This window comes from Bombina bombina, chromosome 4 (genome assembly GCF_027579735.1).
Source record: "Bombina bombina isolate aBomBom1 chromosome 4, aBomBom1.pri, whole genome shotgun sequence".
Taxonomy (NCBI): domain Eukaryota; kingdom Metazoa; phylum Chordata; class Amphibia; order Anura; family Bombinatoridae; genus Bombina; species Bombina bombina.
The window spans coordinates 837,442,870-837,455,997 of NC_069502.1; the positions used below are offsets into that span (position 1 = coordinate 837,442,870).

General features: G+C 44.9%; 1 protein-coding gene across 1 annotated transcript; it reads left to right on the forward strand.

Moving 5' to 3' along the window:
- Window positions 1-1,491: 1,491 nt before the first annotated feature.
- On the forward strand, window positions 1,492-10,923 carry LOC128655640 (oocyte zinc finger protein XlCOF7.1-like). Its single transcript, XM_053709231.1, has 6 exons — window positions 1,492-1,566; window positions 6,584-6,700; window positions 9,565-9,624; window positions 9,807-9,954; window positions 10,266-10,364; window positions 10,502-10,923. The coding sequence occupies exons 2-6, from the start codon at window positions 6,623-6,625 to the stop codon at window positions 10,591-10,593; spliced, it is 477 nt and encodes a 158-aa protein (XP_053565206.1). The 5' UTR covers window positions 1,492-1,566; window positions 6,584-6,622; the 3' UTR covers window positions 10,594-10,923.
- Window positions 10,924-13,128: the final 2,205 nt, after the last annotated feature.

Consider the following 13,128-nt stretch of genomic DNA (forward strand, 5'->3'; position numbering starts at 1 on the left):
GTTATTAACCCTTTGAAAATATCTGTTACTTATTCAAAAATGAGAATTATGTCACCTATGCCAGTGTTGGCATCAATTTATGTGCCCAAAACACCATTGGGCCAGGCTAAAAAACAATTGCATGTCATGGAGGGGGATCTAACCTGTATATATTCATAGTGAAATCAGTGGCCCAATGGTTATTAACCCTTTGAAAATATCTGTTACTTATTCAAAAATGAGAATTATGCCACCTATGCCAGTGTTGGCAACAATTTCTGTGCCCAAAACACCATTGGGCCAGGCTAAAAACAATTGCATGGCATGAAGGGGGATCTACCCTGTATATATTTATAGTGAAATCAGTGGCCCACTGGTTATTAACCCTTTGAAATTATCTGTTACTTTATAAAAAATTAGAATTATTTCACCTATGCCAGGGTTGGCATCAGTTTCTGTGCCAAAAACACCAATTGGGCCAGGCTAAAAACAATTGCATGGCATGGAGGGGGATCTACCCTGTATATTTATAGTGAAATCAGTGGCCCAATGGTTATTAACCCTTTGAAAATATCTGTTACTTATTCATAATAGTAATATTTGTATTGGTGCCATCGTATGCCCCTTTTTCAAGTTTGTATATTCAATTGTTGTATAAAGGGATTCCACCTCTGTGTAACTATATTATATGAATCATATTATTATATAAATAAAACCTATATTTTTATTTTAAAGTCAATTTAAAGCAGTCTGACAAAAAAAATGAATAAGAAACCAACTTCCATGAATAAGAAACAGAATTTCACGAATAAGAAACCAACTTCCTTGTCGTTATCCCCAGGTTCCTATTAAAACAGGTAAAATGTAGTGCCTTGCACATACAGTTACTATAGTCCTTCAAAAGTATTGACTCATTTTTCTATTATTTCTATATAATTTACAATGATTCAATTAAACAGCTGTATATATAAATATATCAGCAAGTGAATAGTTAAACATTTGCAACTACTTTATGCAACTTAGTATCAAGCACTGCAAAAAAATAACAACACATTTTGAGTTACAGCAGAGTGATTACCATGAATGTGTGTAAAAAAAGATACTGACACCTATTGATAGTGTTAAACAATGCAGCCAATCATCCCAATATGCAGTTTAGTATGTCCCATAAGAAACAGCTTGAATAAGAAACCAACTTCCTTGTCGTTATTAATTAGAGGTTCCTATTATTGTCTCACACACAGCCCCCTCCCCACTACCTTATACACAGGTATATAATACTATAGAGATATTCCCATTGCCTCGCACACAAACACCTCCCCGGTGCATTATACACAGATACATATTATAAAAAGGTTTCCTATGCCAAATGCTTCACACACACACACACACACACCCCCTCCTTTCGGTACCTTATCCTCGAGTAACACAGGCCAGCTAGATCCCCTGCAGCTAAAGGACACGTGAACTCACAGAAGTCATGTGACTGCAGTGACATCTTCAGTCCTTTAGCTGGACTGGATCTAGCTGCTACAAGGTAATAGCTGTGCTTTAAGGAGGCGTGAAAACTAACGTTAACCGCCTAAGGTGAGTTGTGGGTGCGGAGAGAGAGAGTGTGTAAGGAGGGGCTATGTGCGACGAGACAGAAGGGAGCATAGAGTCTACATGGGCTAGAGTGTGAGATAGAGGGGTCTGCGAGTCTACAGTGGATCGGGTGTGAGAGAGGGTGTCTTAGAGTCTACAGAGGCTGGGTGTGAGACAGAGGGGGGCTTATAGTCTATAGGGGCTGGTATGTGAGACAGCGGGGGCTGCTAATCTACAGTGACTGAGGTGTGAGTGGGGGCATGGTGTAAGAACCCGTACAGGGGCTGGGGTGTGAGACAGGGGTGCTGCTACTGATGGTCTGTACAGGGGCTGGGGTGTAAGACAGAGAGGGCTAAGAACCTTTACAGGGGCTGGAGTGTGAAACGGGTTGCTGTTGGTCTGTACAGGGGCTGGGGTGTAAGACAGGGATGCTGATGGTCCTATACAGGGGCTGGGTGTAAGCCCAGGGGTGCTGATGGTCGTACAGGGGCTGGGGTGTGAGACAGGGTGCTGTTGGTCTGTACAGGGGCTGGGGTGTAAGACAGGGATGCTGATGGTCTGTATAGGGGCTGGGGTGTAAGCCAGGGGTGCTGATGGTCTGTACAGGGGCTGGGGTGTAAGCCAGGGGTGCTGATGGTCTGTACAGGGGCTGGGGTGTAAGCCAGGGGTGCTGATGGTCTGTACAGGGGCTGGGGTGTAAGACAGGGGTGCTGTTGGTCTGTACAGGGGCTGGGGTGTAAGACAGGGGTGCTGTTGGTCTGTACAGGGGCTGGGGTGTAAGACAGGGATGCTGATGGTCTATACAGGGGCTGGGGTGTAAGCCAGGGGTGCTGATGGTCCGTACAGGGGCTGGGGTGTGAGACAGGGGTGCTGTTGGTCTGTACAGGGGCTGGGGTGTAAGACAGGGATGCTGATGGTCTGTATAGGGGCTGGGGTGTAAGCCAGGGGTGCTGATGGTCTGTACAGGGGCTGGGGTGTAAGACAGGGGTGCTGATGGTCTGTACAGGGGCTGGGGTGTAAGCCAGGGGTGCTGATGGTCTGTACAGGGGCTGGGGTGTAAGACAGGGGTGCTGATGGTCTGTACAGGGGCTGGGGTGTAAGACAGGGGTGCTGATGGTCTGTACAGGGGCTGGGGTCTGAGCCAGGGGTGCTGATGGTCTGTACAGGGGCTGGGGTGTAAGCCAGGGGTGCTGATGGTCTGTACAGGGGCTGGGGTGTAAGCCAGGGGTGCTGATGGTCTGTACAGGGGCTGGGGTGTAAGACAGGGGTGCTGATGGTCTGTACAGGGGCTGATGTCTGAGACAGAGGGGGCTGAAAGTCTGTACAGGGGCTTAGGAGTGGGGCAGAGGAGGACTGTGAACCAGTACAGGACTGGGGTGAGAGGGAGACTGAGAATCTGTACAGACTACAGAGGCTGGGGTGTGTGAGACAGAGGGAGTTAACAGAGACTGGGATTTGAGGAGGGCTAAGTGTCTGTACAGGGGCTGGGCTGTGAGACAGAGGGGAGGGCTGAAAGTCTGTACAGGGGCTTAGGTGTGAGACAGAGGGGGGCTAAGAGACTATACAGGGGCTTTGGTGTGAGGCAAGAGGGGGAGAGGTCTGCGGAGTCTCTACAGGAGCTGAGGTATGAGAGTGGCTGAGAGTCTGTACAGGGGCTGGGGTGTGAGATAGAGGGGGCAGAGTCTTTACAGGTTCTGGGTTGTGATTGGTGCTGAGAGTCTCGTGCAGGAGCTGTGGTGTGAGATGGGGGGCTGAGAGTATATTCAGGGGCTGGGGTGTTAGGAGGGCTGAGGGTCTGTACAAAGGGCTGGAGTGTGAGACAGGAAAGGAGGGCTGAGAATTGTACAGGGGCTGGGTTGTGAGACAGAGGAGGCTGATAGTCTATAGAGGAGCTGGAGTATGAGATAGAGGGGGCTGAGAGTCTGCACAGGGACTGGGGTGTGCGACAGAGGGGGCTGAGAACTTGTACAGGGGCTTCAAAAGGGACATTCCGGTCAAAATTTAAATGCACATAGATAAATTACATATTTGAGTAGAAACATATTTGCATATATACTTGTATTGGCAAACAATGCTTCTAGTAAAGTTATCAATGCTTCTAGTGTTAACATTTTTTTCTGCACGTGCATGTGATGCATAGCTAGATATTCTAAGTGCTCTGTAGTAAATACTCTGTTTTAAATACTGCTGCTGCTCAGATCACCAGTTGGGCTTGTATCATGTCTACAGTTAACAAATGTAGTCATTACCAGGCTCTCTGATTAAGTGCTGTGTTAAAAATGCTGGTGCACATAGCATACTTAAATACACTTTTTAAAACAGCTATAGCTTTTATTAGAAGCATTTTTGCTAATACATGTGTATTACAAAAATGCTTCCATTCAAACATTGAAAAGCATGCTTGGGGATTCAATTTTGGCTGGAATGTCCCTTTAAGTGTGAGGCAGAGGAGGACTGAGAACCAGTTACAGGACTGGGCTGTCTTGAGCGAGCGAGAGACGGGGGGCTAAGAGTTTATACAGGGTATGAGGTGTGAGACAGAGGGGACAGAAAGCCTCGTACAAGGGATGGAGTGTGAGACAGAGGGGGACTGAGGGACTGCAGAGAGAATCAAAGGGTGGAGGATACAGGGACTATACAGGACTGTACAGGAGCTGGGCTGTGCGACAGTGGGATCTGAGAACTTGTACAGGGGCTTAGGTGTGAGGCAGAGGGGGGCTGAGAACCCACTACAAGACTGGTGTGTGTGTGAGACGGTGGTCTGATTCTGTACAGGGACTGGAGGTGTAAGGGGAGCTGAGTGTCCTGTACAGGGTCTGGGGTGTGAGAAAGAGGGGGTCTGAGAGTCTATACATGGACTGGGGTGTGATTGTGGCTCAGGGTCTGTGCAAGAGCTGGGGTTGTGAGATGGAGGGGGGCTGAGAGTATTTACGGGACTGGGGTATGAGACAGAGGGGGGCTGAGAAACAGTACTAGAGGCTGGGGTGTGATTGTAGCTCAGCTTCTGTGCAGGAACTGGGGTGTGAGATGGAGGGGGGCTGAGAGTCTGTACAGGGACTGGGATATGAGACAGAGGGGGGCTGAGAGTCTATATAGGGGCTGTGGTATGAGGGGGGCTGAGAGTCTGTACATGGACTGGGGTGTGATTGTGGCTCAGGGTCTGTGCAGGAGCTGGGGTGTGAGATGGAGGGGGGCTGAGAGTCTGTACAGGGACTGGGGTATGAGACAGAGGGGGGCTGAGACTCTATATAGGGGCTGGGGTATGAGGGGGCTGAGAGTCTGTACATGGCTCAGGTGTGAGACAGAAGGGAGCTGAGAGTCTATACAGGGGCTGGGGTGTGAGGGGGGCTGAGGCTCTGTACAGGGGCTCGGGTGTGAGACAGAGGAGGGCTGAGAGTCTGTACAGTGACTTAGATGTGAGGGGGACTTAGGGTCTGTACAAGGGCTGAAGTGTGAGACGGGAGGGCTGAGAGTCTGTACAGGGGCTGGGGTAAGAGTCTATAGAGGAGCTGGAGTATGAGACAGAGGGGGCTGAGAGTCTGCACAGTGACTGGGGTGTGAGACAGAGGAGGACTGAGAACCTGTATAGGACTGGGTTCTGAGAAAGAGAGGGGGGCTGAGAGTCTTGTATGGGGTGTGGGACAGAGGGGGCTGAAAGCCTGTGCAAGGGATGGGATGTGAGACAGAGGGGGTTGAGAGTCTGCACATGGACTGGTGTGGGAGACAGAGGGGACTGAAATCTGAGATCTTGTACAAGGGCTTAGGTGTGGGACAGAGGGGGTTGACAGCCTGTACAAGGAATGGGATGTGAGACAGAGGGGGCTGAGATTCTGCACAGGGACAGAGCTGTGAGACAGAGGGGGCTGAGATCTTGTACAGGGGATTAGGTGTGAGGCAGAGGAGAACTGAGAACCAGTACAGGACTGGGATGTGAGAGAGAGGTTCTGAGAATCTGTACAGGGGCTGGGGTGTGAGACAGAGAAGGGCTGGGAGTTTGTATAGGGACTACCGTGTGAGGGGGCTGATACAATGAGCAAGCTGTATTTGAGGGAGTGAGGACTTGATGAAGTACAGTCTGTGTGTTAGGGTGATGGGTACAAGTCTGACCTGTTTATAATAATTGTATATTTATCACTTGTATATGTGAGGGGGTCGCAGGAAGTCAGTCTGCATTGTTGCACCATACAGGATGTGACATAACTGGGAAAAAGTTTGTAAAAAAAAATGTTTCTTATTGCTATTAGATATTATTATTATTATTATTTCTGTTGCTATAATTGACCATTTATGACTATTTTAATGGCGTTAAGAGAGGTGAAAAGTAAGGGGTGACATGAAGCCATTTAACTAACTATGAAGAGGAAACCAAATCCCAGAGTAATGCAATAAATATAATAAAATGAAGCACAAGCACAGCTGTTCAGAGGGTAATAGGTATAAGGACCAGTCTTACAGCACATGTAGTAGGGCAAATACTTACTTGGTGCACAGTATTTGTTGTGTCCTCACTTTAGCAGCCTCACATAATTTGTAAGTTTATCCTATGATCAAGGTACTATTTGCGTTATATGATTTGGGGCAGATTTCGGTTTGGGCATAAATAGCAGATGAAGAACTGAGGGGCAGCAGGACAGAGCTACTGGTTTGGGATAATCCCATTAATTACAGGATGCCTGGTAACCAGGGAGCTCTGGCACTTAGTATTTTACATTTGTTTCCTGATTTATCAGATAACTGCATATTCCTGTATACAGTCACCTTCTCTTGCTTCTCATGATACTAATATTAAACAAATGTGTCACTCCATAACGTTTGACAAACCTGCTATATAGAGATTGTTCATTTTTATCACTTTATATGTTATCTGCTCTACATTCAGCTGGTCACGTGTAGTATTAGATTGTGCATAAATAAAATAAATATGTTTAATATCACATAATCATCTCTTTACCATCATATAAATACAGGGAGATCTCTGATTTATTTCTGATCTCTCATGCTGCAGTCTTTCTTCTCGCAGGTGTCACATTTATAACATCTGACTCAGTCACTGACAAAGATGAACAAATACAGGAATCAGATGGCAGAGCAGTTCCTGAGTCAGGCCCTGGGCATCATCTGCCTGCTAACCGGAGAGGTGAGAGCTTCTGGGTAATGTCATGTGACACTGGTCCTATTTACTGTGCTGCTTCTGATACACAAGACCTATCTTACTAACCATAACTTTAGTTTACCCAGAGCATTTCACTAACCCTAACTTCATCTCACACAGACCATCTCACTAACACTCAACTTCATCTCACTCACCTAGACCATCTCACTAACCCTAACTTAATTTCACCCAGACCATCTCACTAACCCTAACTTCATCTCACCCTGACCATCTCACTAACCCTAACTTTATCTCACCCTGACCATCTCACTAACACTCAACTTCATCTCACCTAGACCATCTCACTAACCCTAACTTCATCTCACCCAGGCCATCTGACTAACCCTAACTTTATCTCACCTAGACCATCTCACTAACACTCAACTTCATCTCATCCAGATCATCTCACTCACCCAGACCATCTCACTAACCTTAACTTCATCATCCAGACCATCTCACTAGCCCTAACTTCATCTCACCCAGACCATCTCACTAACCCTAACTTCAACTCACCCAGACTATCTCACTAACCCTAACTTAATTTCACCCAGACCATATCACTAACCCTAACTTCATCTCACCCTGACCATCTCACTAACCCTAACTTAATTTCACCCAGACCATCTCACTAACCCTAACTTCATCTCACCCTGACCATCTCACTAACACTCAACTTCATCTCACCTAAACCATCTCACTAACCCTAACTTCATCTCACCCAGGCCATCTGACTAACCCTAACTTTATCTCACCCAGACCATCTCACTAACACTCAACTTCATCTCATCCAGATCATCTCACTCACCCAGACCATCTCACTAACCTTAACTTCATCATCCAGACCATCTCACTAACCCTAACTTTATCTCACCCTGACCATCTCACTAACCCTAACTTCAGCTCACCCAGACCATCTCACTAACCCTAACTTCAACTCACCCAGATTATCTCACTAACCCTAACTTTATCTCACCCAAACCATCTCACATACCCTAACTTCTGCTCAACCAGACCATCTCACACACCCTAGCTTTAGCTCACCCAGACCATCTGACAAACCCTAACCAGACCATCTCACTAACACTAACTTAAAGGACCACTCAATGCAGTAGAATTGCATAATTAACAAGTGCATAATAAACAAATAAAAAAAATAACACCTACTCTGAATTTCAAATAAACAGATATTTTTCCTGACAAATTTCTTTTTTCTCCCATTTTTTCCGGCCCCTTGTATCATGTGACAGACATCAGCCAATCACAGACTAGTATACGTTTACCCTGTGAACTTGTGCACATGCTCAGTAGGAGCTTGTTCCCCAGAAAGTGTGTATATAAAAATATTGTGCAAAATTTGATAATGGAAGTAAATTGGAAAGTGTCTTAAAACTGCATGCTCTATCTGAATCATAAAAGTTTATTTTGACTTTAGTATCCCTTTTGAAGGGGCAGGCTACTTGAAAAATGTTATTGTCTAAAAAGATAGATAATCTCTTTATTACCCATTCACCAGTTTTGCATAACCATCACTGTTATACTAATATACGTTTTGCTTTATCATTATCTGTATCTAAGCCTCTGCAGACTGCCCCTTATCTCAGTGCTTTTTACAAACTTGCCTTTTAGCCAACTAGTGATGGTTCCTGCATAACTCCACAGGAGTGAGCTCGTTATCTATATTTCACACATGGACTTGCACTGTCTTGCTGTGAAAAGTTAAAGGGACAGTATACACCAGGATTTTTATTGTTTTAAAATATAGATAATCCCTTTATTACCCATTCCCTAGTTTTGCATAACCAACACATTTATATAAATACACTTATTACCTCTGTGATTATCTTGTATCTAAGCCTCTGAAAACTGCCCTGTTATTTCAGTTCTTTTGACAGACATGCATTTTAGCCAAGTGCTGGCTCATAGAGCTCCACGTGCAAGAGCACAGTGTTATCTATATGACACACATGCACTAACACCCTCTAGTGGTGAAAAACTTTCAAAATGCCCTGAGAGAAGAGGCAGCCTTCAAGGGCTTAGAAATTAGCATATGAACCTCCTAGGTTTAGCTTTCAACTAAGAATACCAAGAGAACAAAACAAAATTGGTAATAAAAGTAAATTGGAAAATTGTTTAAAATGACATGCCCTATCTGAATTATGAAAGTTTATTTTGGACTAGACTGTGAGGCGACCTCCAGGGGCTTAGAAACAGGCAGAGATTTAGAGGTTTAGTTGTTATAAAATATATAAATATAACATTGTTGGCTATGCAAATCTGGGGAATGGGTAGTAAAGGCGTTATCTATCTTTTAAAATAATAAATAAATAAAAAAAAGTAGACTGCCCCTTTAAGCTCACTGACCTGCACAACCCTCCAACACAAATCCTCCCCCAGCACCCAGGGCCCCCTGCACAGCCCTCTGCTGCTGCAAAAAAATACTAATCCTAACACCCAAGACCCCTCCCACAATAAAGAAAAATCCCAAGCATACAAAGTCCTACTACATGACCTCTATTGCAAAAACTCCTTCCAGAACCCAAAGGCCCCTCTGAACGACCCCTACTTCAAAAAAAGCCTTAATACCCAAGGGACCCCAGCACCGAAGGAACCTCCTATCAATCAAGGGCTCAACTCACCCCTCCCCCATCACAACCTCTCAAATGTTCCAGCAATGTCTATAATTATGAACTCGTGTCCTCAGTCTTTAGCTTTTTATCCATAGAGGTCCCACAAAATTATCCACTATAATATTTTATTTATTTATATATTTTATGATGATCGAGAGAAGTAAAAAAGAACTTGTTAGTCCAGGCAAATGGAGTCTGATGATTTTCTTATACATATTATAGGAATACACCATTGTGAAGAAGAGGCCCTCCCACAGCAGCGTTCAATGGCTGAGCGGAGAGGTGAGCACTGCTGGGGAATGTGACATTATACACAGTGACTCCCTTTGCTGACCCTGTGTGTATTTCCTACCTTCTGTCTGTGTCTCTGTATGTTCTCAGTAACATTATTCTGGCTCTTTCAGTAAAAGTGTGTGACAGAACCAGTCCCTGTGTCAGCGCTGAATGAGTTGTGTGTGTTTCAGGTGCCTATAAAGTGTGATGATGTTGCTGTGTATTTCTCTATGGAGGAGTGGGAGTATATAGAGGGACACAAGGAGCTTTACAAGGACGTCATGATGGAGACTCACCAAGCACTAAGGACTACGGAGACCCCAGGAAATGAGAACTCAGGTAACGCTGTGTAGTAATAAATATCTCACTCAGGAAATGCACAAACAATACAGAGGTGGCTGACAGAGATTAAATCTACAGTGAGTCCATCACATGTTATCTAATGAGCTGTCTGGTAATAAAAACAAAGCTAAAGGAATTACTGCTAAATCAATTTGTATATTCATTTATATATTTAAATGTTTAAGTGCAAAACAGATGCTTTGTTTTGTTCTTAATTGAATACATTTAAATACATATATATATTTTAGATGCAACAAAAATTGTTTCATATCCATTTAACAAATTAAACAGATTTTATTCTTTATTAGAACTAACAGGTCACAGAGATGAAAATCTAATCACAGGAGCACATAGAGAACTTGTACAGAATATTCAGCCAGTGGAGACCCCATCAGACGTCTCTGCAGGTAACAGATCTATGGCAGAAGCTACTAGTAATGTTTTCAAATACTGATGTGTTGTGTAATATTACAGTATAATCAGATTGTGTGAGATAACTGCACTTAATCAATTTAACAAAAAAACTGATTTTATTCCTTATTAGAACTAACAGGTCACAGAGATGAAAATCTAGACACAGGATCACAAGGAGACCTACAGAATATTCAGCCATCTGATGTCTCTGCAGGTGAGTGATCTATGGTATAAGATTCACAGTTAGACTCAGATTCTAAAATGTTTCCCCCTTATGTTACAGATGAGCCTCAGTACAGACAGAATGTAATAATAAAATCTATTTGGTTCACACTCCTACCTTGTCTTTTCTTCTCTCTCACCCTCTGCTTCATGTGAATGGTACACACACATGCCCTCTCTCACCCTCTGATTCATGTGAATGGTACACACGCATGCCCCTCTCTCACCCTCTACTTCATGTGAATGGTACACACGCATGCCCTCTCTCACCCTCTGCTTCATGTGAATGGTACACACGCATGCCCTCTCTCACCCTCTGCTTCATGTGAATGGTACACACACATGCCCTCTCTCACCCTCTGCTTCATGTGAATGGTACACACACATGCCCTCTCTCACCCTCTGCTTCATGTGAATGGTACACACACATGCCCTCTCTCACCCTCTGCTTCATGTGAATGGTACACACACATGCCCTCTCTCACCCTCTGCTTCATGTGAATGGTACACACGTGCACTCTCTCACCCTCTGCTTCATGTGAATGGTACACACGCATGCCCTCTCTCACCCTCTGCTTCATGTGAATGGTACACACACGTGCCCTCTCTCACCCTCTGCTTCATGTGAATGGTACACACACATGCCCTCTCTCACCCTCTGCTTCATGTGAATGGTACACACACGTGCCCTCTCTCACCCTCTGCTTCATGTGAATGGTACACACACATGCCCTCTCTCACCCTCTGCTTCATGTGAATGGTACACACACATGCCCTCTCTCACCCTCTGCTTTATGTGGATGGTACACACGCATGCCCTCTCTCACCCTCTGCTTTATGTGGATGGTACACACACATTTCCTCTCTCACCCTCTGCTTTATGTGGATGGTACACACGCGTGCCCTCTCTCACCCTCTGCTTTATGTGGATGGTACACACACATGCCCTCTCTCACCCTCTGCTTCATGTGGATGGTACACACACATGCCCTCTCTCACCCTCTGCTTCATGTGAATGGTACACACACATGCCCTCTCTCACCCTCTGCTTTATGTGGATGGTACACACGCATGCCCTCTCTCACCCTCTGCTTTATGTGGATGGTACACACGCATGCCCTCTCTCACCCTCTGCTTTATGTGGATGGTACACACGCGTGCCCTCTCTCACCCTCTGCTTTATGTGGATGGTACACACACATGCCCTCTCTCACCCTCTGCTTTATGTGAATGGTACACACGCGTGCCCTCTCTCACCCTCTGCTTTATGTGGATGGTACACACACATGCCCTCTCTCACCCTCTGCTTTATGTGAATGGTACACACACATGCCCTCTCTCACCCTCTGCTTCATGTGAATGGTACACACGCGTGCCCTCTCTCACCCTCTGCTTCATGTGAATGGTACACACGCATGCCCTCTCTCACCCTCTGCTTCATGTGAATGGTACACACGCATGCCCTCTCTCACCCTCTGCTTCATGTGAATGGTACACACGCATGCCCTCTCTCACCCTCTGCTTCATGTGAATGGTACACACGCATGCCCTCTCTCACCCTCTGCTTCATGTAAATGGCACACACACATGCCCTCTCTCACCCTCTGCTTCATGTGAATGGTACACACACATGCCCTCTCTCACCCTCTGCTTCATGTGAATGGTACACACGCACGCCCTCTCTCACCCTCTGCTTCATGTGAATGGTACACACGCATGCCCTCTCTCACCCTCTGCTTCATGTGAATGGTACACACGCATGCCCTCTCTCACCCTCTGCTTCATGTAAATGGCACACACGCATGCCCTCTCTCACCCTCTGCTTCATGTGAATTGTACACACGCGTGCCCTCCCTTACCTTTTTTTTCTTCACGCTCTGCTTCATGTGTGCACTCTCTATCCCTCTTCTAGTTCATGAAATGGTATTCTGAAAACTCTTATTTTGTTGTGAACTCAGACATTTAGGCCATTAATAAAGATTAAATATAGGAATAAAATGGCATCTGGTGCTTTGCAATATACTGTAAATATCCTTTTAATACGATGACAGAAGTGGAACCTTATTTAATCTACAGACTATTATATGTAAATTTAAAGGGACATTCCGGTTAAAATATAAGTACACATAGATGAATTACATCTTTGAATAAAAACATATTTGCAATATACATGTATTGGCAAAAATGCTTATAGTAAAAGTTATCACTGATTTAGTGTTAACATTTTTCTCTGCACGTGCATGTGAAGCATAGCTGGATTTTCTCAGTGCACCAGCATTTTAAATACTGCAGCTGCTCAAGAGCGCCTGCGGGGTTTGTATCATGTAATCAATTAACAAATTGAGTCATTACCAGATACTAAAAGTACCTTTAGGCTCTCTGAGCAAGTGTTGTGTTTAAAATGCTGGTGCACAGTGCATACGTAAATACACATTTGAAACAGCTATAACTTTTATTAGAAGCACTTTTGCTAAAACATGTATAGGACAAAAATGCTTCTATTCAAAACTGAAATGCACCCATGTGGATTCTAAC

Excerpts from the sequence above, each read along its gene's own strand:
- LOC128655640 (XM_053709231.1), top strand. The coding sequence starts at position 6,623 with ATGAACAAATACAGGAATCAGATGGCAGAGCAGTTCCTGAGTCAGGCC. Across the intron at positions 6,701-9,564 it reads TCTGCCTGCTAACCGGAGAG|GAATACACCATTGTGAAGAA; the intron begins GTGAGAGCTTCT and ends TACATATTATAG. Across the intron at positions 9,955-10,265 it reads CCCAGGAAATGAGAACTCAG|AACTAACAGGTCACAGAGAT; the intron begins GTAACGCTGTGT and ends ATTCTTTATTAG.